The 26,849-nt window shown below is 51.9% G+C and overlaps 2 protein-coding genes and 1 non-coding gene across 3 annotated transcripts in view; all 3 read right to left on the minus strand.

The window, feature by feature from the left end:
• The window catches only part of LOC125628519 (uncharacterized), a 67,199-nt gene extending 55,940 nt beyond the window's left edge, over positions 1–11,259 (minus strand). The window contains exons 1-3 of the mRNA XM_075123803.1: positions 11,055–11,259; positions 7,359–7,447; positions 6,627–6,753 (exon numbers count right to left, since the gene is read on the minus strand). Coding sequence (XP_074979904.1) covers positions 6,627–6,753; positions 7,359–7,436 — 205 coding nt within the window. The 5' untranslated portion in view covers positions 7,437–7,447; positions 11,055–11,259. The remainder of the gene's footprint in view (positions 1–6,626; positions 6,754–7,358; positions 7,448–11,054) is intronic.
• A 2,093-nt stretch (positions 11,260–13,352) lies between these two features.
• TRNAG-UCC (transfer RNA glycine (anticodon UCC)) lies at positions 13,353–13,424 on the minus strand. Its single transcript has one exon. It is a non-coding gene; the product is annotated as a tRNA-Gly (tRNA).
• A 10,387-nt stretch (positions 13,425–23,811) lies between these two features.
• The window catches only part of LOC142070246 (uncharacterized), a 29,975-nt gene continuing 26,937 nt past the window's right edge, over positions 23,812–26,849 (minus strand). Inside the window, exon 4 of the mRNA XM_075123804.1 lies at positions 23,812–24,466. Within this exon, the coding sequence (XP_074979905.1) occupies positions 23,812–24,466 (655 nt within the window). The remainder of the gene's footprint in view (positions 24,467–26,849) is intronic.

Consider the following 26,849-nt stretch of genomic DNA (forward strand, 5'->3'; position numbering starts at 1 on the left):
CACTATCAACAGTGTGAGCAATGCACTGTGGGTACCTATCCCACAGTCCACCTCGACATCTTCAGTTGCTACGTGTTGTGAGAAGGCGAAGTGGATCGTGGCATCTCTTGGGACCGGGCTCGATTCATTGCTTTCTGTGCCAGCACTCCATGGGCTTCCGGCTTTCTTTCACAGCATTCTTCAATGACCCTTCTTTGCTGTGCACCCCGGCATCTTTGTGAGATGGGATGGATCCCGCACTGCTCTCCTATGCTCTGTTAACTGTCATGAAGACATTGCGGATGGCAGTGCAGTTAATCGCGAAGTTCCTAACTGAAGAAGACTCTCAGATGCCTGATATGAACAGGAACAACTTAAGATTGCTTTTGGCATTCATAGAACAGCTGCATAGGGTAGACCATGGCTTCTGGGCTCGGGAAACAAGCACTGAATAGTGGGATTGTATCGTCGTGCAGGTGTGGGATGAAGAGCAGTGGCTAGAGAACTTTCAAATACGGAAAGCCACCTTCCTGGAACTGGGTACGGAGCTCGCCCCAGACCTGCAGCACAAGGATACCAGAATGAGAGCCGTCCTATCGATAGAGAAGTGCATGACAATCGCTGTGTGGAAGCTGGTGATGCCAGACTGCTACCTGTCGGTCACAAATCAATTTGGAGTCGGGAAGACAAACGTTGGGGCTGCATTAATGCAAGCGTGCAGGGCAATTAATTGCATCCTGCTACGAAGGACCAGGTCCACAACTCTGGGAAATATGCATGAAATAGGGAAACCGATTTCTGCAAAGCCATCCACTAACTGTAGGGGCGATAGATGTCACACATATTCCAATTTTGGCACCATACCACCTTGTGACAGAGTACATCTATAGGAAGGGGTACTGCTCCATGGTGTTGCAGGCACTTGTGGATCACTGAGAGAGTTACACTGACATCCATGCGGTCCAGGAAGGTGCATGACATACACATTTTCAGGGGGATGGTGATCCTCAGGAGACCTGGCGTACCTCTTACAGCTGTGGCTCATGAAACTTTACACAGGAAACCTGAAGAGCAGTAAGGAACGGTTCAACAACAGGCTGAGGTGGTGCTGGATGACAGTTGAATGTGCCCTTGGCAGACTGAAGGCATGCTGGTGATGCCTTTATGACAGGTTAGACCTTAATGAAGATAATAGTCCCATGGTCATAGCCGCATGTTGTATGTTGCATCATCTTTGTGATGCTAAGGGTAAAAGGTTTGCTGAGGCTTGGAGTGCTGAGGCAGATCGCTTGGCTGCTGATTTTGAGCAGCTGGATACCAGGGCTTTCAGAAGAGGAGCACAATTCAAATCAAGGAGGCTTTGAGGCAACACTTTGAAAATGAAAATGTATATCTCTGTGATTGGTGCTGCAATGTTACATTACATGTAGTCTCCATTGCTTTCCAGGAAAACGTTTGGGCCGTACGTTCCCGCAAGCACATGAATAAACTGGCTGTGTATGTGTTGGTAGTGCCTGCTCTCTCAATCTGTAGGAAACAAAGATGAGTTACCATTCAAAACCTTTATTTTTATTGCACAAGAAACAGCCCACACAGACACACACAAAGATGCTTGGTGGGAAAGGAGGAACCAGGGAAGGGCAGACTTTCAAAGGTGCGTGTATGTCTAACTCTCAGTGTGAAAGTTGTCCGAGGGGGTGGAGTGAAGGGGAAACCAGAAAGTGGAAAGGACTGTGCGGGCGGAGTTGGGGGTGGGGGTGTATGTGCATGGAAAAGGGTTCTGAATGTGCTGCAGGGGAAGGCAGGCACAGATCTGCTCAGTCTGCAGCATTATTAAGGACTTCAGCATGTGTGTTTGTTCCTCCATTACTTTAATCATCCGTTCAATAGCGTCCTTAAATTCCTGATCTTCTTTTCTGTTCTGCCTTTCAGCTTCCCAGCACTCCTTGCATTCCCTTTTCTCTGCACTGGAGCAGTGCAGTACCTCCCGGAACATGTCTTCTTTGCTCCGTCTTGGGCGCTTTGTTATCTGGCGGAGATGCTTGGCCAGGGTGCTTGGGGGCGTTCCTGAAGGCCACATCTGCCGAAGCACAGGGAACAATGCACAGAAGCAGGATTGTTAAATTCACACACAACATTGACACCGTTTCAGTTAAATACACCTTTTGCAACATAACAATTACTTCTCACTGATCCTCGGCAAGCACACATCTCTGTGAACACCCAAAGCATGGTGAATGTTTTCCACAGGTGCAGGTCATTCTAGCAGATCTCTCACTGCTAGGGGTAAACAGGGAAATGAGGTGTCACACTGTATGGAATCTGGGGGACACGTGAGGATATTATGAATACCAATGGTGTAAAATTGCAATGAGTTGTGCCAGATATGCCATGGAAGATATCTACAAAAGTGTTATAAGTTGCCAGATATGATAATCTCACTTATGTGTTTGTATCACCTTTGTATTATGAGTTTAGATATGTACGTATGTCTGTATTTCCAAACTTGTGCTATGCTTCTGGGTGACACCCCCAGACAGTTTGGCATCAGCACTGCCTAGCCTGCTTGATGGCCCATTAAGGACCATCAGCTATACAACTGACCCATTGACAGAAGGCAAGGGATACACCTTATGACTCAGCAAGGCATGCAGGGACATACCTATGGATGGAAAAGGCTTCCAAGCCATGTACTGGGCAGCTTGTGTTTGAAACAAAGGAACTACAAGCCAAATGGCAAAAGTCTATAAAAGGCAGCTGCATCTTCTCCATTTTGTCTTAAATCCTGCTTCTTACTTCTGGAGGAACTTTGCCACAAACTAAAGCTCTGAACAAAGGACTGAATGACCCATCCAAGCTGTAGATGTGTTCCAGAGGAACTTTCAAGCCAGCAACTCACCAATACTGCTAAGAACCTGATATATGGACTTTGAAATCTTTGTGTGTATGTGATTGTTTTACCATTTAATATCTCTCTTCTTGCCCTTTCTGTTTCTTTATAAAAAAGGAGTACTTGTGGCACCTTAGAGACTAACCAATTTATTTGAGCATAAGCTTTCATGAGCTACAGCTCACTTCATCAGATGCATACTGTGGAAAATACAGAAGATGTTTTTATACACACAAACCATGAAAAAATGGGTGTTTACCACTACAAAAGGTTTACATTTGGGGACAATGTATACCTTCAAATCAGCGGCACTGCTATGGGTACCCGCATGGCCCCACAGTATGCCAACATTTTTATGGCTGACTTAGAACAACGCTTCCTCAGCTCTCGTCCCCTAACGCCCCTACTCTACTTGCGCTATATTGATGACATCTTCATCATCTGGACCCATGGAAAAGAAGCCCTTGAGGAATTCCACCATGATTTCAACAATTTCCATCCCACCATCAACCTCAGCCTGGTCCAGTCCACACAAGAGATCCATTTCCTGGACACTACAGTGCTAATAAGCGATGGTCACATAAACACCACCCTATACCGGAAACCTACTGACCGCTATTCCTACCTACATGCCTCCAGCTTTCACCCTGACCACACCACACGATCCATTGTCTACAGCCAAGCTCTGCGATACAACCGCATTTGTTCCAACCCCTCAGACAGAGACAAACACCTACAAGATCTCTATCAAGCATTCTTACAACTACAATACCCACCTGCGGAAGTGAAGAAACAGATTGATAGAGCCAGAAGAGTTCCCAGAAGTCACCTACTACAGGACAGGCCCAACAAAGAAAACAACAGAACGCCACTAGCCATCACCTTCAGTCCCCAACTAAAACCCCTCCAACGCATTATTAAGGATCTACAACCTATCCTGAAGGATGACCCAACACTCTCATAAATCTTGGGAGACAGGCCAGTCCTTGCCTGCGGACAGCCCCCCAACCTGAAGCGAATACTCACCGGCAACCACATACCACACAACAGAACCACTAACCGAGGAACCTATCCTTGCAACAAAGCCCGTTGCCAAATGTGCCCACATATCTATTCAGGGGACACCATCACAGGGCCTAATCACATCAGCCACACTATCAGAGGCTCGTTCACCTGCACATCCACCAGTGTGATATATGCCATCATGTGCCAGCAATGCCCCTCTGCCATGTACATTGGTCAAATTGGACAGTCTCTACGTAAAAGAATAAATGGACACAAATCAGATGTCAAGAATTATAACATTCATAAACCAGTCGGAGAACACTTCAATCTCTCTGGTCACGCGATTACAGACATGAAAGTTGCGATATTACAACAGAAAAACTTCAAAACCAGACTCCAGCGAGAGACTGTTGAATTGGAATTCATTTGCAAATTGGATACAATTAACTTAGGCTTGAATAGAGACTGGGAGTGGCTAAGTCATTATGCAAGGTAACCTATTTCCCCTTGTTTTTTCCTACCCCCCCCTCGTTCCTCAGACGTTCTTGTTAAACCCTGGATTTGTGCTGGAAATGGCCCATCTTGATTATCATACACATTGTAAGGAGAGTGGTCACTTTAGATAAGCTATTACCAGCAGGAGAGTGGGGTGGGGTGAGAGAAAACCTTTTGTAGTGGTAAACACCCATTTTTTCATGGTTTGTGTGTATAAGAACATCATCTGTATTTTCCACAGTATGCATCCGATGAAGTGAGCTGTAGCTCACGAAAGCTTATGCTCAAATAAATTGGTTAGTCTCTAAGGTGCCACAAGTCCTCCTTTTCTTTTTGCGAATACAGACTAACACGGCTGTTACTCTGAAACCTGTTTCTTTATAATAAACCTTTAGTTTTAGATACTAAAGGATTGGCTGGCAGCATGGTATTTTGGGTAAGATCCAAATCTATACTGACTTGGTAATGTGGCTGACCCTTTGGGGTCAGAAGAATATTTTATATATGTGAGCAGAGTTTTTAAAATAACTTCTCACTGTACTAGAGCTAGGTGCTGACTGGAATGCAATAAGGGGGCTGTGTGATTTCTTTTTTGCTTCTTAATAACCAGTGTGAGGAATCAGAAGCACAGTTTGTGACTGGTTGGGGAGTTTAACTTCAGTGTTACTCCCTAGACTGGTGGGTATCTGCACTCCCTTTTGCAGCCTGCCCTGAACTTGGTATTTCCAGGGAGGGCTGCCCCGGGCACCACAGATCACATGAGGGTACACCTACTCCATGCTTGTGGCTTCCGCCCCTGTGCTGCTCACCTGCACAAGTGATTGCCGAATGGCGCAGGAAAGTTTCCTACAATGCGGGAAGGAACAAAGCTGCTCTGTCAAGGAACCTTTGGCAGAGGATTGCCGAGCACCTCCAGGAGATCTCTCTGGACTATTCCTGTGAGATCTCGGCGTGCATCAACACCCTGTTCTGCCGTACCAATTAGCTATACAGGAAACTGTCCAGCTCACAGAAACACAGCCAGCCTCCCACGTTTCTATAACCAGAACCCACCTCCGCACCACACAGGCCACAGCCACTTACCAGGCATCTTATCTCCTGCTTCTTGCTCCCCAGAGAGCAACTGCTGAGACTGCCTAGACACCTCTGGAGTGGAGAACAGTTCCTGGCTGCTTGCCCCACCAGACGAGCCTACTGGGAGCTGCACATCATCATCTGACTCCACCTCCTCATCGATTACTTCATCCTCTGGGTTAGATCCTCTTTCCACCGCCTCCACGCCTGCCGAAGTATCCACGGGGCTCTTGGTGGTGGAGGTGAGGTCACCACCAAGGATAGCGCCCAGCTCCTTATAGAACCAGCAGGTCTTAGGTGCAGCACCAGCGTGACGGGTTGCCTCCCTCGCCTTATGGTACGCCTGCCTCTGCTCCTTTATCTTCACTCTGCACTGCCGTGTGCCCTGATCATAACCCTTTTCACACAAGCCTCAAGAAATGTGCCTGTAGGTATCCCAATCCCTATGGCTCAAGAGCAGCTGGTACTGCACAGCCTCCTCTCCCCATACACTGAGCAGAACCCCAGTGGTCCAAGCGGGAGAACGTTTGCTGCGATAACCTGCCCTGGTCACCTGGGGAGATGCGATGAGAACTCTCCACAGCAAGCAGCAGGAAATGGAATTTCAAAAATTCCCGGGGCTTCTAAGAGGGAGGGGCAGATGGTTCTTTACCTGGCTGCAGGGCAGTGGAGTTCAAACCGCTGACCAGAACAGTCACGATGGGCATTGTGGGACACCTCCAAGAGGCCAATTAAAGCAACAAATACACTGCCACTTTGTCGACAAAAATTTAGAGGAAAAAGATGTATGTCTCTCATCTGGGTGGTTGTATTTTATTGCCAAAACAGGGCGTTTTTGCCGCCAAAAGTCACATCGCAGTGTGTACGCTTTCATTCTTTTGTCGACAAAAGCTGGCAGTGGGGGTAAGGGAGAGGTATTTTGCAAGTCGGAGCTGGTTTGTGTGGAGTAGGATCAGTGTTTGAGTGAGGGCCATAGGTAGGAAGCCAGACCTGAACCTCAGTTTTGCCTCAGCAAAGAGAAGTTGTTAGACTTTGTGCTGTAGTTCTCCGGTGCTCTGTTCCCAGTGTTCTGTAGCAGGGGAGGGCAGAGTGCGAGTGTGCAGAGTTGAGACTGCATTGTAGGGGTGATGAACATTAACTGCTCATTTCCCCTTGTAATAACTATGGGGACAGGAATCCTTACCCAGCGAGGTCACAGTCTCGTAGTTCTCCTGCATGACGTCTCTGTAGAGGGCTCTCTGAGCGGGGTCCAGCAGAGCCCCCTCTTCCCTGGTGAAATACACAGCCACCTCCTCGAAGGTCACCGGCCCCTGAAAGAGCAAGAGCCCCCCACTGAGTACCTGCTGCTCCAATCACAACCCCACTACTCATGGGGGAAAGGAGCCAATTAAATGGGAGCTCTGGATGGCTTCCCATCAAGAGAGTCCCACCCCCACCCCGCTCAGAGCATCCAGGAAACACCAGGGTGAGGGGCGAAGAGACACCCCTCCTCTCTCCCAGCAGATCCATCACACACCTACTAGCCACAGACTGATACAGGAGATGGAGCCCCCAGCAAGGTCCAGGGCGAACTCCCTGGTAGGAAGCCCAACACATTGTAAGGAGGATATGAGAGAGGGGCACCTCCCCTAACTCTGACTGGTAAGTGCCCCCTTCATATCTCACAGCAGTCGCTGGTTAGTTGGATCAGGCTCCAGAACTGGGAGTTTGGTCAGTTTTCCTAGCCCCATCTAGGAGATTTGTTTCCTGTTCCACACATTAGGGCATTTCCACCACCAAACCCCATGGGTCTGTTCCTAGAATCTAGGCTTCCTCCCTTTCTCCAGCCTGAGTGTGCAAACCTTACCCTCTCCAGTGTATCTGCTGTCCCTCCCCCTCCTGCAGGAACCCACCAGCCACCCCGGTTAATCCCTACCTGAACTGGCTCCTCTGCAGCCATTTCTCTCCCCTGTCTTATGGGAGGACAGGATGAGCTGGAGCGAGACACGGACATTGTTCTGCAGCCTGGCAGGGCGAGAAGGGCAGTTGCGGAGATTTCAGAACAGGCTTTAGTTCATTTCACATCACGATTCCCCCAGGCCCTTTCCCTTCGGACAGACATGATAGATTCTGCCATGCTTGGAAATTGCTTGATCTCTTTATTACAGTGTAGACCTGGCCCCACCTGCCAGTCTAAACTCCCAGAGACATTTTTTAAGCCTTTCCAGTAACAAAGTCTTTATTAGAAAAGAGCAGAACCAAAGGAGTTACTTTGGAGGACTCCCTCTGACACGGACACCATGGCAGCCACAGCCCAGCAGGGGGAATATGGAGTCCGGGACTGGCTTTTCTTCTCTCTGATCCTCATTTTGTTTACAGGAAAGTGATTCCATCCAGGGGTGGCTACCTTTTTCTCCTACAGTCAGTCTCTCTTTCCCCTGTCCCTGCCCCTCGGGCTGGAAAAGTCCTATTTCTGAATTGTTTGCTCTCCCATGGCTGGATTTGCTCCTGCAATTGCTAATGGGAGGAGAAATGCGGAGGGGCTGTTTGTGCAGAGTCACTTTCATGCTAGTCCCCGGTGTAGCAGAAAGAGAAAGCCTGAGACAGGATGGTGTAAGGCTTAAGGCCCAAACTAAAATCAAGCTCTTCGGATACAAAGCGAAGTTTGCAAGAGTCAGGGTCTGAGCAAAAGTCTGGCTCAATTACAAAACAGATGCCTGCTTGCAAGTTCACTGTCTGGTACTTGAACTTGGCAAGAATAGGGCTGGTGTTGCAAAAACACAACCACTCCTAGGCACTAAGAAGCCACGTAAACACCTACCAGAGGGGTAGTACCAGAACACCTCGATACAAAGTTATAGTGTAAACACACTCCCCAGAGATGATACAGGGACACACTGACCCCTCCTAAAGATCAGGGCAGGATGACAGGGTGATGGACAGAGATCTTTTGATCTAACCACCAAGTGCAAGGTGAAGGGTGGTAACTAATCACATCAGGGGGCAATATATAACTTGTCTGTATCAGTGTATGAAAGAGGGGTCACAGAGGGGGTGGAAAGTCCCACCACTCCGAGCCGAGTCCATTGTAATGGGCGTCCCTGTGTTATTGTCGCCGAACAGTCTGCCGGGCATTAGGACTGTGCATGGTTAACAATAAACCTGGCCAAGCGCCTTTGCCACTCAACCCAAATCTGTGGTCTTCCTGGGCAGTTCGATCCAGGCTTGTGTTGCCGGCTACCTGGCCAGAGCTGGTGCAGCACGCAGAGGAAACACACACAGCCAAGCCCTGACAACAGCCAGCATTTTCCTTGGGGTCTCTCTCAATTACTTGGAGTCTCTGGCTCAGAATTTAGTATTAACAGGGCCTAGGGCTGCCCTAGGGGGCTAGTACCAGCCGGAGAAAGTCCTCATCTTGGCCGGGCACAGAGGTAGCTTTAATTCAGGTCACTTCCGAGTACAGGTTCTCTCCCCCTCCTCCCGAGGAAGCAGCAGCTGCTAAGCCTGGACTCCAAGATCACAATGGAGGCTGCAGCATCTGACCCAGGAAACTGAACCCCCGTATCCGAGCAGAGGGACAGAGAGTTTGAGCAGCCTTCCCTCCTTTAGCAACAACCAGAGCTCTCTGGGGAGAGCAGCGAATGAAACCACCTCCCCACAGGGACAGGTGCTGATCTCATTTGCCCCCCTGTTCATCTGGAGTCACTCCTTGTCTTTCCTTGCAGTGACTCCGGATTAACACTGGTCTCAATGACACCAGAAACACAGTTCAGAAAGCATGAGTCCAGAATCCTCTTCAACAGATGACCAGGTGTGAGTACTAACCCCCTTCCCACCTCCCTCACCCCCAGATCTAGGACAAGGACTCAGGGCAAGAGTTTTCTCTCCAGAACCTAAAGTTCCTGAGGTTTGGAAGAGGGGAGAGAAAATCAGTTTTTGATAACTTTCTGTTCACTTATCACCACCCCCTGCTGGCCATTCACACAGGCAGAGGGAGCCCTGGGGGATGCTTCTTTAAAGGGAGACTAGAAGGCCTGGAGAGCCAAAATATTTAATAAATTTCCATGCACCGTCACTAGCAAATTATGGCCACCATGAATCCACTGCAGAGGCAGCTACATCTTAGCAGTGTGGGAAGCAACCCCTCATGGAGACAATTTGTCGTGGGGTTTGGAGGTACCCCTGGACTAGCACTGCATTCAGAGTGACCTCCTCATCCTGTGCCGGCAGGAGAAAAAAAAAGGGGCCACCCAACTCTGCTGTTAGCAGCTAAGGAGGGAGAGGCCCCTAGCTTTGATGTCTATTAAGTATGTGGCTGGCCTCTTTAATCGGCAAACCTTTTAGCGGAGATAAAGGTGGAAACAAACAATTCTCAAAGGAGAGGGGAAAGATGATCATTGGTCAACTTAACTCCTGCAACCTCCAGGATGGAGAACAATTTAGGGCGATAGGTTCCCTCCAAAAAAGGAGTTGCTGGGATTTCGAAGCATGGGTACCAGCCGCAAACCTGACAGGATTTTTAATAGACATTTGATAATGACCTAGAAAGAGGCAAAACCTGAGATGTGAGACCCGCGTTCAGAAACGAAAGAGAAAAGGGTGAAAATCTGAGGAATTTTGGATCCATTTTTGTAAATAAGAGAGGAGAGAGGAAAATCGGGGGGATTTGCTATCAGTTGCGGAAATGAGGTAAAATCTGAGTGTGTTTCCTCATCAATAGCTGATAAATAAATAGAGAGAAAACGGGCAACATTTACAAAGATTTCACATCCTTGGTCAGGAATTCGAGAAAAGGGCTAAATCTGCGATTTCGTTCGTCTTTTATCATTAGAGAGACAGAAAAAATTCTCAGGGCGTATTCGGGCAACGTGTTCGCGTAGCTGATATCCGTCTCCGAGCACGGGAGAGAAAACGGGGTCCCAAACGCCGCCTTCGATCCCCTGAGGGGAAAACACCCCGGCCGGAGGGGATGTTACGGGGCTGTGCAAGGAGGGGAGAGGGGAAGGGGGGACCCTTTGAAGGGATTTTATGGGGCCGCCCGCCACAGAAGCGGAAAGTGACGGGTCCCCACGCGGGCCGCAGGGAGCCGGGGGGGGGGGCGGGATGAGTTTTAAGGGGGCCGGGGAGCGGGAAGGGGGGCAGCAGTGGGGGGGATGGGCAGGGGGCGGCTGTGTCGGCAGTTCGGGGGGGAGGGGGGCAGCCGCGGGGATTGGGGAACCCGGGTCGGGGCCGCCCCCATGGGGGGCACGTGCCCCGCCCTGGCAGAGACTGGGCCCCCCCCATCCCCACCCCCACCCCCGAGGCAGCCGGGTCTCAGGGCCCCCCCCCCCGCCACCCCCACCCCTTGGGGGGAGGGGCTCCGGGGACCCATTTCCCACCCGCCCCAGGACGCACCGCTGCCGGGTGGGGGGGGACCCCCGGGTGGGGGGGGCGGTCAAGGGGCGCGGGAGGGTTAGGGGGAGAACGGGGGGGCGGAGGGAAAGGGGGGGGTCGCCCCGGGTTTTACAGCCACGTGTGAGAGAATTTGTACCGGGGGGGGCAATTAACTCCCCCCCCAACCGGCTTCTCCCCTCCCCCCACCCTACAGGGGACCCAGGCCCCAGCGCTGCCCCCCCCAGGGTCTCTCACTCACCGGGGGGGGGGCGCTCCGGCCCCAGGGCTGGTCCCGGCTGGAGAAAACGCCCCCCCCCCACCGCGGCCGGGCACGGAGGGGTTAATGACGGGCTCGCTCTCCCCCCCCCCCCCGCCCGGACCGCAGGCTTCGGAGGGGCCGGAAGTGACGCAGCTCCCCCCTGGGCCCGCCGCGGCCGTTTGCGCCGTTAGGGCGGTTGGGGCGCGCCGCGCGCCTGGGGGGCGGGGCTGCGAGCGGCGCGGCGCCCGTCGGGGGCGGGGCTGGTGCCGCGCGGGGCTGGGGGCGGGGCGGGGAGGTGCGCTGACCTTTCCCCCACTTCTCCCAGCCACGATCTGGGGGGGGGGGGGCCCGCCTGAGGGGAGGGGGTTGGGGGCTGTTAACCCTTTCCTGGTGGGTGGGTGTGGGGGGGTCCATCTCCCTCGGGGTCGTTGGTTGCTTGGCGTCGCTGTCTGGGCCATTGTATTTGCCTTCGTCTTCTCAGATGACCCACTGATAGAGGGGCGAAGGCCCCCCCCCAGCCCCCCACCGCGCGGCGACACCCCCACCTATGTCCCCCAGAGCAAGCGGCCCTTTCCCACCCCGCCGGGTCACAAGGCAGCATGCCGGGGAAACCGAGGCACGCAGCGGCTTCCAAAAGCCGGCCGTCTGCTCCAGCTTCCTCACACGGGCCTTCTAGCCAACGCCGCGGGGGCGAAGGCCCCGACCCCTGGGCAACACCCACGTTATGAAAAAGCTGCACATAAAGACGTAGTCTGTAATGAAAGGCAGGTGCCCGGTTCCCCCAGTTCAGTTCCAAATTCTCTTCGAGAAACGCCCCCGCCGGGACCCCCGCGCTCCCCAGCAGGAGTGAAGGGAGAACCCCCCGCAGCTCTGCCCTTAGCTCCTGGCTGATTTACTGGGGAATGGGAGAGAAATTATTCTTCGCTGCTGAGCAGGGAGCCAGGGCAGTTCCCTGGGAATCAAGGTTCCCAGCCTGACCCGGCTGCTTCGTTGCCCCCCGGGGCCCTGCAGGCTCAGGCGGTCCCGGAGCTGCTCAGTGAGCTTCCCCCGTGCGGCTGGCCGTGCCTGAATATCCCACTCTAAGGGCCTGAGTTCAGCCATCAGCGAAGGCAGCAGCTTTGCCCCCCACTTCAGACTTGTCGAGGCGGAGCTCCGGGGGGCGAATCCCGGGGAATAAGGACTCACTCGATTCGCCAGCGCTCGGGATTCTGCCATGAGTCGCGTGGGAATTATTGTTTTTCCGTAAAGCCCCAGCTCCTGGAGTCAAGTGAGTATGTGATGATTTCAGCCTTGGCTCTTAAAGAAACAGTACGTGGCTGTGGAGAAAGCTTCAAAATGGGACCCCCGTGCGCCCTAAATGCTCAACAAGCAGAAGGCGATTAAAAAGATCCAGAGCTCTCTTCCTTTTTTGCAGAATCTCATGGTTTTAAAGCCAATCTCATGATTTTTGGTGCTCTTGACTCAGGGTTTTTGAACGTTTGGGGTTGGCCGTTCTGCAGACGGAGAGCTGGGCACCCTCCTTCACACCCAGCGCACCCAGACTTTGCTACAGCTTTAACTCTCTCTTCTCCTTCCTGCCGCTGTCATGCAGCGGGGAATCCCCGTTCCTAGACGTGCTTTTCCACAGACAGTGATGTCCCCCCAGGGCCGTTCCGGGGGCTCCAGGCCCCCACCCCAGGACAGACGGGGCAGTAACCGCACATCACCCCTTTGTGACTCCCAGGGACCCCACAGGGACAGCAGCTCCATGCTGGGCCCTAGGGCCCCCCCAAAGCACCTGGGGGAAGGGGGAAGTTCATCCCCCATCTCAGGGGCTCCTGCTGCCTGGAGGTGACCATATTCTCACAGCCCCTCCCCCTCACAGAGACACCCCATAGCCCCCCCCCTCACAGCCCCTCCCTTCCCACATAGAGGGACTTGTTTGCTGGGGCCTGACATTACAAACCCAGGTGTGAGATTTCTGAGGATTTACTCACGGAGCCCCCCACCCGGCCCCACACTGCTCCCCTGAGTGCAGAGGGGCTGGGCTCAGGTCCACCGGCGCTCGGACCCTGACCCCGCCTCGGCTTGGCCTCTTACCCCCATGGGCCCCGCCCACGCTGCTCCTGTTCCCGCACTTGCTCCGCCTCTTCCCCCCCCCAGACCCTCACACCCACACTTCTCTGGGGGAGGGGGCAGAGAGGGCCTCGGAGGAGGGGTGTAGGGGCAGGAGCAGTGGGCAAGCTGGGCCTTGGGGGAGGAGAGGAGCAAGCCGTGACTCCTTGGAACCAATTCCCGGCCAAGAAAAGAGCACATCCCTGCATTGGCCGGGAATCGAACCCGGGTCAACTGCTTGGAAGGCAGCTATGCTCACCACTATACCACCAATGCCTCTGGGGAGAGCGTCTCCTACGTGCCACTTACGCCAAATGACTCACCCCCGCAGCGCTCAGGAGCTGGCCGGACAGGCTGGAGGCGGCCTGTCAGCTGGGAGCGGAGACGGGCTCCCAGCGTGATGGACAGATGGGGACACGGGGTCCACACCCCAGCCTGCGGAAGCGTCCACCCCACCTCTGCCCTCTGAGACGGGCGATGAAAATCCAGGACCAGAATGGCAAATTTCACCGCAGAAGGAAGGAGAGAGCTCTTTCTAAAGCACCTTGGGCGTTGGTTCCTGCTACGCACAGGAGGGTTTGCTGCTGCTGACGATTCCGATCCTTGGGCTCTGCCCGGCTAAGGAACGACTCAGGCTGTCACTCAAGTGGAGCCGGGAGATGATTTTTTGACAGGGACGGCTGCCTCGTCTTAAGGGTGTTCGTCGGTCACCTTCTAATCTAGCGGGTGCTTGGTATGTGCAGGCAGCCCCCGCTCCTGGGTCTCTCCCGAGGAAATAAAGTTTCTGCGCAAAAGCCCAACGCTTTTCACCGAAAGGAGGGAAAGGAAATGGCCAGCAGGACATAAGGAAAGTAGCGATTCTTAGGGGTGATCCATTATTTTTTGTCAAGGTCCAAATGTCTTGCTCCAGAGAAAATAATAAAACATAACAATGATAATAATCAGTAGATAAAAAGATTTCGGCATCCGTTCGAAAGCGTCTGGCAGTCCAGATTTGGCCTGCCATCTGCCTGTTGACTACCCCCCTTCTACACGTATTGACTCTGAGAGGTGATTTCTTTCCACTCTCTCGGCTTTGAAGAGCGGGTCAGTTTTACCCTCGGTGTCCTACCAGGCTGACCAAGCCATGTTATCGACGACGGCGACACTAGGATTGAAGGATTATATCGTATTATAAAAAACTGTAAAGAAAGATGTTGTCTGAACATGAGCTTTCCGTTCTGAACGGCCGGTTCCCCCAATTCAGTTCCAAATGCTCGTCTAGAAATGCCCCCGGGACCCCCGCACTCCCCAGCAGGAGTGAAAGGAGAAACCCCCCCGCTCTGCCCTTAGCTCCAGGCTGGTTCATCAGGGGTGGGGGGAATGGACTTTCTTTGCTGCTGAAAGGGAGCAAGGGCAGTTCTCTGGGAATCAAAGTTCCCTCCCTGCTTCCTGGGGCCCTGCATGCTTTAGACCTGGGGTTTTTCTGAACCCCCCAACATGCTATAAAAACTCCCCAGCCCACCTGTGCCACAACGGTTTTTCTGCATCTCCAGTAGATTAAAAGCCATGGCCAGTGTTAGGGGGTAGCAGGCAGGGCGATTCCCCGGGGCCCCAGGCAACCGGGGGCCCTGTGAAGTTAAGTTGCTCGGGCTTCAGCTTTGACTCCGGGCAGTGGGGCTCAGGCTTCAGCTTTCCCCCCTGGGCCCCAGTGAGGCTAATGCTGGCCCTGCTCTCTGGTTTATTTTGGCAGGTCCCCCCTCCACGCCCCGCGCACCCAGACTTGGCTGCAGCTTTAACGCTCTCTTCTCCTTCCTGCCGCTGTCACCCCCGTTCCTAGGCCTGCTTTTCCACAGACAGTGATGTCCCCCCAGGGCCGTTCCGGGGGCTCCAGGCCCCCACCCCAGGACAGACGGGGCAGTAACCGCACATCACCCCTTTGTGACTCCCAGGGACCCCACAGGGACAGCAGCTCCATGCTGGACCCCAGGGGCCCCCCAAAGCACCTGGGGGGAGGGGGCAATTCAGCCCCCATCTCAGCGGGCTCCTGCTACCTGAAGGTGACCATATTCTCACAGCCCCTCCCTCTCACAGCCCCTCCCTTCACACTGACACCCCCATGAACCCTCCCTCTCACAGCTCCCCCCCCTCACACTGACATCCCCATGGACCCTTCCCCTCACAGCCCCTCTCCCTCACACTGACACCCCCATGGACCCTTCCCCTCACAGCTCCCCCCCCCACACTGACATCCCCATGGACCCTTCCCCTCAGAGCCCCTCCCCCTCACACTGACACCCCTAGAGACCCTTCCCCTCAGAGCCCCCCCCCCACACTGACACCCCCATGGACCCTCCCTCTCACAGCTCCTCCCCCTCACACTGACAACCCCATGGATCCTCCCCCTCACAGCCCCTCCCCCTCACACTGACACCCCTAGGGACCCTCCCCCTCACAGCCCCTCCTTTTATACTGACACCCTCATGGACCCTCCCTTACAGCCCCTCCCCCTCACACTGACGCGCCCATGGACCCTTCCCCTCACAGCCCCTCCCCTCACGGAGACACTCCATAGCCCTCCCCCTCACAACCCCTCCCCCTCACACTGACGCCCCCATGGACCCTCCCCCCAACAGCCCCTCCCCCTCATAGAGATGCCCCATAGCCCTCCCCCTCATAGGCCCTCCCCTTCACACTGACACCCCCATGGACCCTCCCCCTCACAGCCCCTCCCTTCACGCTGATACCCCCATGGCCACAATGATGCCCTGTAGTCCCGTCACCCCATGTACGTCCACCTCTTTCCTCTGTGGGCCCCAATCCTTTTGCCCCCATGGGCTGGGCTGAGTGAGGGGGGTCTGGGCCTTTCCACCCTGTGCTCCCCCATGACCATGCTTGCTGCATCTAGCATGGGCCCCTCTGCCCCTCCCCGGGGGCTCGGAGGAGCTTTGGGAGACCTTGGGGGAGGGGCTATGAGTGGTTTGTGGGGAACAGGGGGGTTATCCGTGCAGAGCATTCAGGGGGGTACAGTAAATGGAGGTGTATGGGGCAGATTGGGCAGCAGCCAGGCCAGCAGGATAAGGGTTGAACCCCCTGCACTGCAGGGTTACCCCCACCAGGCACCCCACTCCCAGCACTGGGCCTGGGGGAGTTACAGACTGCTCCCCCATCTCCTAGCAAGGAACCCCCTGATCCCAGCACTGGGGCTGGAGGGGGGGATATACTCTGCACCCCTGTTGCCCCCCTGCTGCAAGCTGGCGCAAAGTAGGAGACATTTCTGTGCTGGGGGTGAGGGCTGGGATTGGATGTCATTTTACAACCCCAAACCCTTCAGAAATCATGAGTCAGTCCCTCCTCCTCTCCCCCACCCAGGTGAGATTTTGAACACATGGGGTCAGTTTGTTCCCTGCCCAGTGAGAGCAACCCCAGCTCCCTGCCCCTCCTGAGCCAGGCCATGCTCAGCTCCCCAGAGAAAAGCCCCAGGATGCTGCCGCTCGAGGGGACCCCTCCTACACACAGCCTAAAGTCCCTCTAAGCTGCCCCCACCGGAGGGGGACTCCACCCCCGTGCTGCCTCCTCCTCACCCGGAAAGGCAGCCCCGGTCCGAGCCGGCTCTGGAGACTGGACTCGTCTCTCACTCCAGCGCTTTGGTCTCCTCCCCTCCAGGGATTGTGGTTCTGATGGCGGCAGACCCAGGTGGCCCTGCGTGCTAGCAAGACGGGCCCGTTCTGTGCTTCAGCCTGCGGGCACAGGCTCCGTCACTGAGGCAGACAGGCTCAGTCCGGCACTCGCTAGAAACAGCCTCACCACTTGCTTCGTTCGGGGCCTACACCGCTCCTGGATGGCCTGCAGGCTCCAGCCTCAACTTTCTACTGCCCAGTCTATGGCCCAAGACAGACACCTCAGTCATTCCAACTTGGCACAGGCTTTTCGCCTCCGTTTACAGCGCTTCACAGCAGACCCCTGCAACGTCAGCTGGGACTGACCAGGCCCAACGCTGGGAAAACCAGAGAGGACCACAGCTGGACTTGGCCATGACAGCGACTGCAGAGAAAAAACTCCTGCCCGCAATGTTCCCTCTAATTTTTGACAGGTTTCAGAGTAGCAGCCGTGTTAGTCTGTATTCGCAAAAAGAAAAGGAGTACTTGTGGCACCTTAGAGACTAACCAATTTATTTGAGCATGAGCTTTCGTGAGCTTCCGATGTATGCATCCGATGACGTGAGCTGTAGCTCACGAAAGCTTATGCTCAAATAAATTGGTTAGTCTCTAAGGTGTCACAAGTCCTCCTTTTCTAATTTTTGACAGGCTGTGTGCGCAAAAAATTTCTTCGGTGAAAATTGTTGGGCTTCTGTGCAAATTTTTCTGTGCGCGGGGTTTCGCCGTGCGCGCGGGGTTTAGGATCTGCGTGTGCGTGCTCACGCACACAGCTTAGAGGGAACAGTGCCTGACCCTGCTTAGCCACCTCACTGACCCCTCCACAAAACCCTGTACAATTCAGCCACTATGGTGTTGACAGACTAAATGTATGCGTGTTAAGAGGGCATATTGGGGTGTTGCCCTGGATTTGGGGGGTGTATATACCCCAGAATGTGATCAAGCTAATTGTAGCCATATTATGTGCATTCAGCCACCATGAAGTAATGAAATAGAACACCGCATAGTTAAGGGTTAATTTGGAGACAGGCTTTCAGACGCAAGATCAAATCTAGCTGGCAGTTTTTGCTAAACAGAATGGGAGGGAGGGATAAACATGTAAACAACTGAGCCTGAAAACCTGGGTGGTTGGGAAACCTTGAGTCTCGATGCCGCTGATATGAAAAGTTTATTGAAAGTTAGAAAAGTGATGATTTAGTAGGTGTCATTATGACCTGTGTGTTGTGTAGAAGTAGACCTGTGTGTGTTTTTCTGCAGAAAAGGACCTAGGGGTTACAGTGGACGAGAAGCTGGATATGAGTCAGCAGTGTGCCCTTGTTGCCAAGAAGGCCAATGGCATTTGGGGATGTATAAGTAGGGGCATTGCCAGCAGATCGAGGGACATGATCGTTCCCCTCTATTCGACATTGGGAAGGCCTCATCTGGAGTACTGTGTCCAGTTTTGGGCCCCACACGACAAGAAGGATGTGGAAAAATTGGAAAGAGTCCAGCGGAGAGCAACAAAAATGATTAGGGGTCTGGAACACATGACTTATGAGGAGAGGCTGAGGGAACTGGGGATGTTTAGTCTTCAGAAGAGAAGAATGAGGGGGGATTTGATAGCTGCTTTCAACTACCTGAAGGGGGGTTCCAAAGAGGATGGATCTAGACTGTTCTCAATGGTAGCAGATGACAGAACGAGGAGTAATGGTCTCAAGTTGCAGTGGGGGAGGTTTAGATTGGATATTAGGAAAAACTTTTTCACTATGAGGGTGGTGAAACACTGGAATGCATTACCTAGGGAGGTGGTGGAATCTCCTTCCTTAAAGGTTTTTAAGGTCAGGCTTGACAAAGCCCTGGCTGGGATGATTTAATTGGGGATTGGTCCTGCTTTGAGCAGGAGGTTGGACTAGATGACCTCCTGAGGTCCCTTCCAACCCTGATATTCTATGATTCTATGAATGATGGATGGACGGTGGATGGACAGACAGATGGACAGTGTACACGGTGAGGGAGGGCCATCTCATCTGTATCTGAGGTAGACTGAAGAGGAAATGACTGGCAGTTCCTCATCCTATCCTAAGCACACAGACTCTGGAGGGAGCAGATGTAGGGTTTGTTAATCGAAGACATTCAGGGTAGCAGTTATCTATAAAGCAAAGGATTGTGTGGAGAACAGGGTTTTCTCTTGGGGGCCTGGGAGGGAAAAGAAATCTGCTAACTTTTTCCTGTGAATTCAATTTGCTTTTCTTGTTCTTTTCTTTTATACTGAAGACACCCAGAATGGAGATGGTGAAACATCTCCCTTAGGGAATGGTTTTGAATCCCTTTCCTTCACTTCTTACCACCTTTACCAGAGCAGATAGGAGGCATATGATTTGTTTTCAAGGACTTCTGGCCAATTTTCATTGTTTTCTTTCTAAACGTTTACCCCTGCAGTCAGCCTTGCGAGTTGGTTAACGTCTAGTGGGCAGCCATGACCACCCCTCCTTGGCTTAATTAAAGGGCAAAAAACTTCATTAACACAGAGTTTAGGGTGCCTGGTGGGATATCATCCCTTGCAGAACCTCAACTTCAGCACAACTCAAATGTCTGAAAACCAGGAAATTCACCATTAAGGTTGTCCACACAACCTTAACTCTGCCCTCTGTCCAGAATGCCCCAATGTGCCCTCTTAAAGCACATACATTTATGCTGTCAGCATCACAGTGGCTGAATTGTACAAGCTTTCTACCTCCATTTACAGCCCTTCAAACCAGACCCCCAGCGTCAGCTGGGCCTGACCAGGCACAACCCGGGGCAAGTCAGAAAGGGGCGCAGGCTGGGCTTGGCCCTGGTCATGACTGCACAGCAAGCCCCCTTGCCTCTACTCAGAGACACTCCCCCACCTCACTGAGCCCCCTTCAGTGAGCCACACTGCTCTCTCTCTCTCTCTCTCTCTTTCACACACACACACACCCAAAAGCCTGGGCCAGGAGAGCTGATTCTCTTGTGGTGTTCTGAGCCCCACACGATACAGCCAGAGTTGAGATCAGCACACCCTTCACATGCTCCTCCATGAGGACCAGGTTAATTTAGAGGGACTGGCTAGAATTTGCCCCCAGATTCTCTATGGCTCTGGCCCATGTCGCTTATTGATAGAAATGTGACTCCATATCCGCTTATAATTTTTATTAAAATGAACAAATAAAATGAAGAACACACACCACACTAAGGCTAAGCCCCTATAAACACTAATAAACCAACTATGAGTTGAACGCACAGTTAGGAAGTTCAGCTCAAACCAGTAAATCAATGCATTAACAACAATATTGCACTGAAATCAGGTCACCAAACTGAGTCAAATCATCAGACTCATACAACAGTTATTCAAAGCTTATAAATCCTAGCACAGTAACCCGAGCAGATGGGTGTCCATTTCGGGTACATCTCCACTGGAATAAGACCTGCAGCATGGCAACAGATGGCCCGGGTCAGCTGACTTGGGCTTGCAGGGCCCAGGATGTGGGGCTAAAAATCACAATGTGTAAGTTCAGGCTTGGGCTGGACCATGGGCTCTGACACCCCACGAGGGGGCAGGGGTCTCAGAACCCAGGCTCCAGCCCAAGTCCTCACGGTGGGCAGGAGGTGCGGGGAGGGAGCGGGAGGTGCTGATCGGCGGGGCTGCTGGTGGGTGGGAGGTGCAGGAGGAAGGGGAGGAGCTGATGGGGGGGGCTGCAGATGGGTGTTTAGCATCCACCATTTTTTTCCCCATGGGTGCTCCAGCCCACTGCAGTGTAGACCGGACCTTTGACACGAAACCATAGAAACAGGACTCGACATTCGTGTGTTCTGCATGCCGGACACGGAGGCTGACCCATCATTCCCTCACTTGCACAGCATGGAAGTCCCAGTTGCCCAACCAGGCAGGCAGACTGGGATCCACGGGGAAGGAATGTCCTCTGAAGGCATCAACTATTCCTTTCTTCAGCTTACGACACTTTGGATCCAAACGGTAGAGGACAATTGTTCTCAGTCTAACCACGGCATCCTTTGACACTGTAATCAATGCAATTGAACTAGGGAGTGTTCTCAAAACAGTTTACCATAGTAACCCATAGCTTCTTTCTCCTGAGGCAAAAACCAACCACGGGGTGCCTGCTGTTTCTGCCTGAGTTCTTGACCTTCATCAGGGTAAATTTACACTTCTTTGGGAGAGAATCTTTTTTCCAAACAACCCAAAGTCTCAGCCATGTTAGTGAGGAACGGCTTCCGCAAACATGCTCAGTTCATTTCTTTAATCTGATGGCACAGGTCTAAGTTAGGGACCAGTTGCAGGTCTGGATCAGAATCTCTGGAAGCTACCAGAGGTGGGGTTTCTTTCTGAAAATAGGTGGGGATTTTTTTTTTGCCGCTATCTCACATTTAACACTGATTTCATTCTGTGGACATCTGCAGCACCGACAAAGGGTGAGTTCAACAAAAACACGACCTCTGCATCTGCATCATTCGGGACAGCATTTCCCAAATCACAGGAGTAGCGAGGCGATCTCTTCAGGAATAACCCCCTGTAGGGCCTGGGTCACACCTTCTTTTCGAACCAAGAGACTTACAGTTTCCCAGTTCCAAGTCACTAACTGTGGAATTCTATTCCAAGATCATCATGTGCCAGCAATGCCCCTCTGCCATGTACATTGGTCAAACTGGACAGTCTCTACGTAAAAGAATAAATGGACACAAATCAGATGTCAAGAATTATAACATTCATAAACCAGTCGGAGAACACTTCAATCTCTCTGGTCACGCAATCACAGACATGAAGGTCGCTATCTTAAAACAAAAAAACTTCAAATCCAGACTCCAGCGAGAAACTGCTGAATTGGAATTCATTTGCAAATTGGATACTATTAATTTAGGCTTAAATAGAGACTGGGAGTGGCTAAGTCATTATGCAAGGTAGCCTATTTCCTCTTGTTTTTTCCTACCCCCCCCCCCCAGATGTTCTGGTTTAACTTGGATTTAAACTTGGAGAGTGGTCAGTTTGGATGAGCTATTACCAGCAGGAGAGTGAGTTTGTGTGTGTATGGGGGTGGGGGGGATGTGAGAAAACCTGGATTTGTGCAAAAAATGGCCCAACTTGATTATCATGCACATTGTGTAAAGAGTTGTCACTTTGGATGGGCTATCACCAGCAGGAGAGTGAATTTGTGTGGGGGGGTGGAGGGTGAGAAAACCTGGATTTGTGCTGGAAATGGCCCAACTTGATGATCACTTTAGATAAGCTATTACCAGCAGGACAGTGGGGTGGGAGGAGGTATTGTTTCATATTCTCTGTGTGTATATAAAGTCTGCTGCAGTTTCCACGGTATGCATCCGATGAAGTGAGCTGTAGCTCACGAAAGCTCATGCTCAAATAAATTGGTTAGTCTCTAAGGTGCCACAAGTCCTCCTTTTCTTTTTAAGATCATCTGAGACAATACTGACCCAAACAGTTGAAAACCACTGTAATTGTATTCAGTCACTTCAGTTAATTGCACGATTTTGGATGTCCTGTGGTTCACCATTTCAGAATGGAGATTTAAAGACAGTGCTGTTTCCTTGGTAACATGTCCAATAGCATGGAGTATTATCCTTTGTTGACTAAAGTCCACCTGAACTTCCTCCATGTCATTACCGAGTGGTGGGGGAAAAGCAAAAATAAATAAAGAAATGACTCTTTTAGCAAATGGTCATTTATCTCAAAGCCCACAATAAATCTAAGCTAGATTTGGTCAAACAAAATTAGTATCCAGTTATCTGACCCAGTGGCCTACAGGAAAGAGAGAAAAACCCACATCACAGAGGGGTAATAAAGACACTTTCAGTTACATATAAAATGAAATTCCAGAACAGGATACATCTGATGACTCAATCAGGACAAGAGATTCTCCCATCACATTCTCCTCCGATCCGTTCAAACCTGCTTCACTCAGCACTGTCTCATTATTATTGAGTTGTGTTATTCACAAAAGCTTTAGGATTATCATAACGGGGGAAAAGCAGCCAACCTTTCCATCTACAAACAATCCCATCTCAGCAGGGAAAAGCCCAGGAGTGTCTCTGCCAATAGATGGAAACTGGGATTTAAACTCCCACTGTGTCTGGGATCCATTGGAATTCCCCTTCCAGGTCAGTGACACTTTCATCTCCAGCCCTAACGAGTCTGATTTAGGATCAAAGGCACCAAAGAGAGAGTCTAAAGCACAGAGGGCTGAGAACACTGCATCATGGGACACTCTGGGTGGTGGAGGGGTAGAATGCGAAGAAGATAAACTCTACACAGCTCTTGTAGAAGGTAACACTGCTGGGGTGATGGGGAAGGAGAGAATCCCTCCAACCCATCCCATCTCTTTCTGGGGTCACAGAGGCTGAAATGACACTGTCCCCCCCGCTCTTTGATATATTTAAATATATTTGTAATGAGAAAAATGGTACCCCAAAATAACCGCTGTTCAGTACCACCCAGGGCAATTTGAGAACAAGTGGGAATGAGGCAATCTGTTCCCTAAAGGGGAAACTTGGTGACCCTAACAATTGCTTTTCAGGGAGAGGCACAGTATCAGTGTGATACTCCAGGTTGGTTTAGACTAGGACAAGTCATGGCTAGGTGAGGTGATGAGGAAACGGGCGTGATAACCCCGGCCACTCGACACGGGCTACATCTTTTGTGCAAGAGTAGTTCTGTTTTAACATGAGATGAGCTAATGCAAGCTAGCTAACTCCATGGAAAACCCTAGTGGAGAAAAGACCCTGGTAGATTTTATCTGGGAGATGTAGCTAGTGGAGATCACCCATATCTCTCCCAGCTGGTGCTGATGGACATTCTTGGCACATACTGCCAGGACTCACAGGACAAAAGAGTTGATACAAAGGACCACAGGATTCACCCCAAAAAAGGGCAAGCTGTAAAAGGCAAAAATGGGCATCTCTCTTGGCGCATCTGAGACGTAAATGGCACAAATAGCCTCAGAAGTCACTATGTGGGAATTAGCAAAAATATTAAAGAAAAAAAATCTATCTTTGGTCAGGTTTTATTTTTTTAATGATTTTTTATCACCCTTGTGGCTCTTCTGATGTGCAACAAGGTTTGAGCTCACAACGAAGCTTTTCCCACACTCTGCGCATAGATAGGGTCTCTCGCCTGTGTGGATTCGCTCATGCCTGATAAGGTGTGAGCTGTCCGTGAAGCTTTTCCCGCTTTCGGAGCATTCGTAAGGTCTCTCTCCCGTGTGGGTTCTTTGATGCCTGATAAGGGCTGAGCTTTGAGTGAAGGTTTTCCCACACTCACAGCATTCATAGGGTCTCTCTCCTATGTGGACCCTCTCGTGCCTAATAAGGGAGGAGCTGTCAATGAAGGTTTTCCCGCACTCACAGCACTCATAGGGTCTTTCTCTTGTGTGGGTTCTCTGATGCTTAATAAGGGCTGGGCTGTCACTGAACCTCTTCTGACACTCTGTGCATCCATAGGGTCTTTCTCCCGTGTGAATTCTCCGATGTCGGACACGGGTTGAGCTCTGGGTGAAAATTTTCCCGCACTCACAGCATTCGTAGGGTCTCTCTCCTGAGTGGAGTCTCTGATCTCTAACAAGGTGTGAGCTCTGAGTGAAGCTTTTCCCACACACGCAGCATATGTAGAGTCGTTCTCCTGTGTGGCTTCTTCGATGTGTGATAAGGGCCGAGCGGTAACTGAAGTCTTTCCCACACTCAGGGCATGTGTTGTTTCTGTCTCCCATGGGGATTCCCTGCTGGGCTGCGGTTTCTTTGAGGTCTTTGTGAGTTTGCCAACAATTAATGGATTGACCCACTTTCTGCCCTGGCTGGTTTCCCTGCTCTCTCCCTGGCCTGTGCTGACTCTTGCAGGCACTTTCCTGCTCACGACTCCTGGACACATTCACATTAGATCTTTGTGCTAATGCCCTGGGTGATTCCACTTGCTCCGCATCTTCCTGCTTTGGATTCTGCTCCTCATTCTCACTCACCGTCCCATCACCTGCTGGGACAGAGAGAGAAACCTCAGAATCAGGAATGGAAAAAGGAAGAGAAAATCAAAATAAGTGCTGGAGAGAGAAAAAAACCAGGAACTGAATTCCCTAAAATCTTCCCCATTGGGGAGAGAAGAGGGGGATCAATTCTGCTTCCACCTCCTACCCAAAGGCTCACAGGAAAGGGAGGTCAGGAAGGGATCTGCTACAAGATCTGAGACAGAGAGCTCACAAGGTCTTTTCAGGGAATCCCAGCTCTTTCCTTCAGGCACTGACAGATTCTGAGTTGGTTTTAATGATTCCTCACCTGTGCAGGGACCTCTCAGGATCGCCCTTTTCTCTGAGCCCTGCTGATGTGGGACCCACGGCTCCTCCCCTTGTTCCAGCTGGGAGATCACGTCAGGTTTTGAAACTGGAAACCCTGCTCAGGGGAAAGAAAACAAGTGGAGATCGGGTGAATTCAGGGGACATTTGTCACATTCTGTTAGTTTAAACCCAGCCGTAAAATCCTGGGCCCAGCTCCCAGATGCTCCAAGAGGCAGGTCACTCTACTTTGGAGGGATTTAACTATCACCAGCTCTGCTGCAAACATGCACAACCAGACATGTATCATTGAGGGGGCTCGTAAAACACAGAAGGTGACTCCATATCCCAGAAAGTGGAGAAGCCAGCTAGCGGGGAAGCCACCGTGTAACTGCTTCTTACTGACAGAGAGAGGCCCAGAGCCAGTGATGGGGAAGATGGGCTGGCCATCTAGGGATGACACTCCCTACAGTATGTCAGGGGAGAGGAAAGCACATTTTGAAGAACTGGGGAATCGAGTAAGTCAGGTGTGAGCGGGAGAAGTATGGGAAAATCTGGAGAAGTTTGGAGAGTTAGAGGCTATAATGCAGGAGCAACGTGCTAATTCCTCTTGAAAAAGAGAATATAAAAAGATTAAAATCAGACCAAGCCCAGGGGCTGACTTTTGTTTTTGCTGGTGGGTGCTCCACCCCCGCTCTGCCCCCACTCTGCCCCTTCCTGCCCCCTCCCCTGAGGCCCCCCTGCTGCTCACTCCTCTCTGCCCTCTCCCCCCCCGAGTGACTCCCACCCATTCCTCTCCTCCCCCTCGGCTCCTCCCACCCACCCACCCGCCGCTTGCTCCTCTCTGTCTCCGGAGCACCCATGGAGTCAGCGCTTTATGAGACGACGTGACCTCGGGAGGCACCGGCTCACAGATCCAAGGCGCCGGTAGGGAATAGAGATTGTGGCTGCTGCAGATGGGGAGGGATGAATGAGAACCGATGTGTCCCCAGAAGTGTCACTACCCACTATAACACCACCAAAGGCACATTTGTGCCAGGGAAAGGCTCGTCTTGGGGCTGTGAGGAACATAAGGGTTCAGGAAGGGTGGCTCGGGCCACAGTGAATGGATTGGCTTGCAAGGGTTAGATTTTTATTGGTACATGTCAGTAAACGTTGATTTCAGACACACAAACCAAGCAAACAAAATTCCACTGATGATAACAGTGTAGCGCAGCTAGGCAAAAGAAGAAAAATACAGCTTGAGAACTTATTAGAGATTGGTTTAAGGATATTTAATTTGTATAGTCGGACATGGTGATGCTGATAAGTTGTTTCTAATGGTTATAACTATTTCAAGGTCTTCTGTGCCCTGTTCCCAGAGCATTGGGTAGCAGGGGAGGGCAGAGGGCTAGTGTGTGTGTCACTGGCATGTTGGGGTGATGCTGAATCAGGGCAGAGTTAAGGTTACATTGTGGGGGTGACATGAACCTTAACTCTCCATTTCCCCTTCTAAGAACCGAGGGGACAGGAACCCTTACCCAGCAAGGTCACATTCTCATAGGTCTCCTGCATGACGTCTCTGTAGAGGGCTCTCTGAGCGGGGTCCAGCAGAGCCCCCTCTTCCCTGGTGAAATACACAGCCACCGCCTCGAAGGTCACTGGCCCCTGAAAGAGCAAGAGCCCCCCACTCAGGACCTGCTGCCCCACTCACAGCCCCACTATTCGTGGGGGAGAGGAGCCAAACAAATGGAAGCTCTGGGAAGTTCCCAGTCAACAAAATCCCACCCCCCACCCCGCTCAGA

Source organism: Caretta caretta, chromosome 28 (assembly GCF_965140235.1).
Source record: "Caretta caretta isolate rCarCar2 chromosome 28, rCarCar1.hap1, whole genome shotgun sequence".
Taxonomy (NCBI): domain Eukaryota; kingdom Metazoa; phylum Chordata; order Testudines; family Cheloniidae; genus Caretta; species Caretta caretta.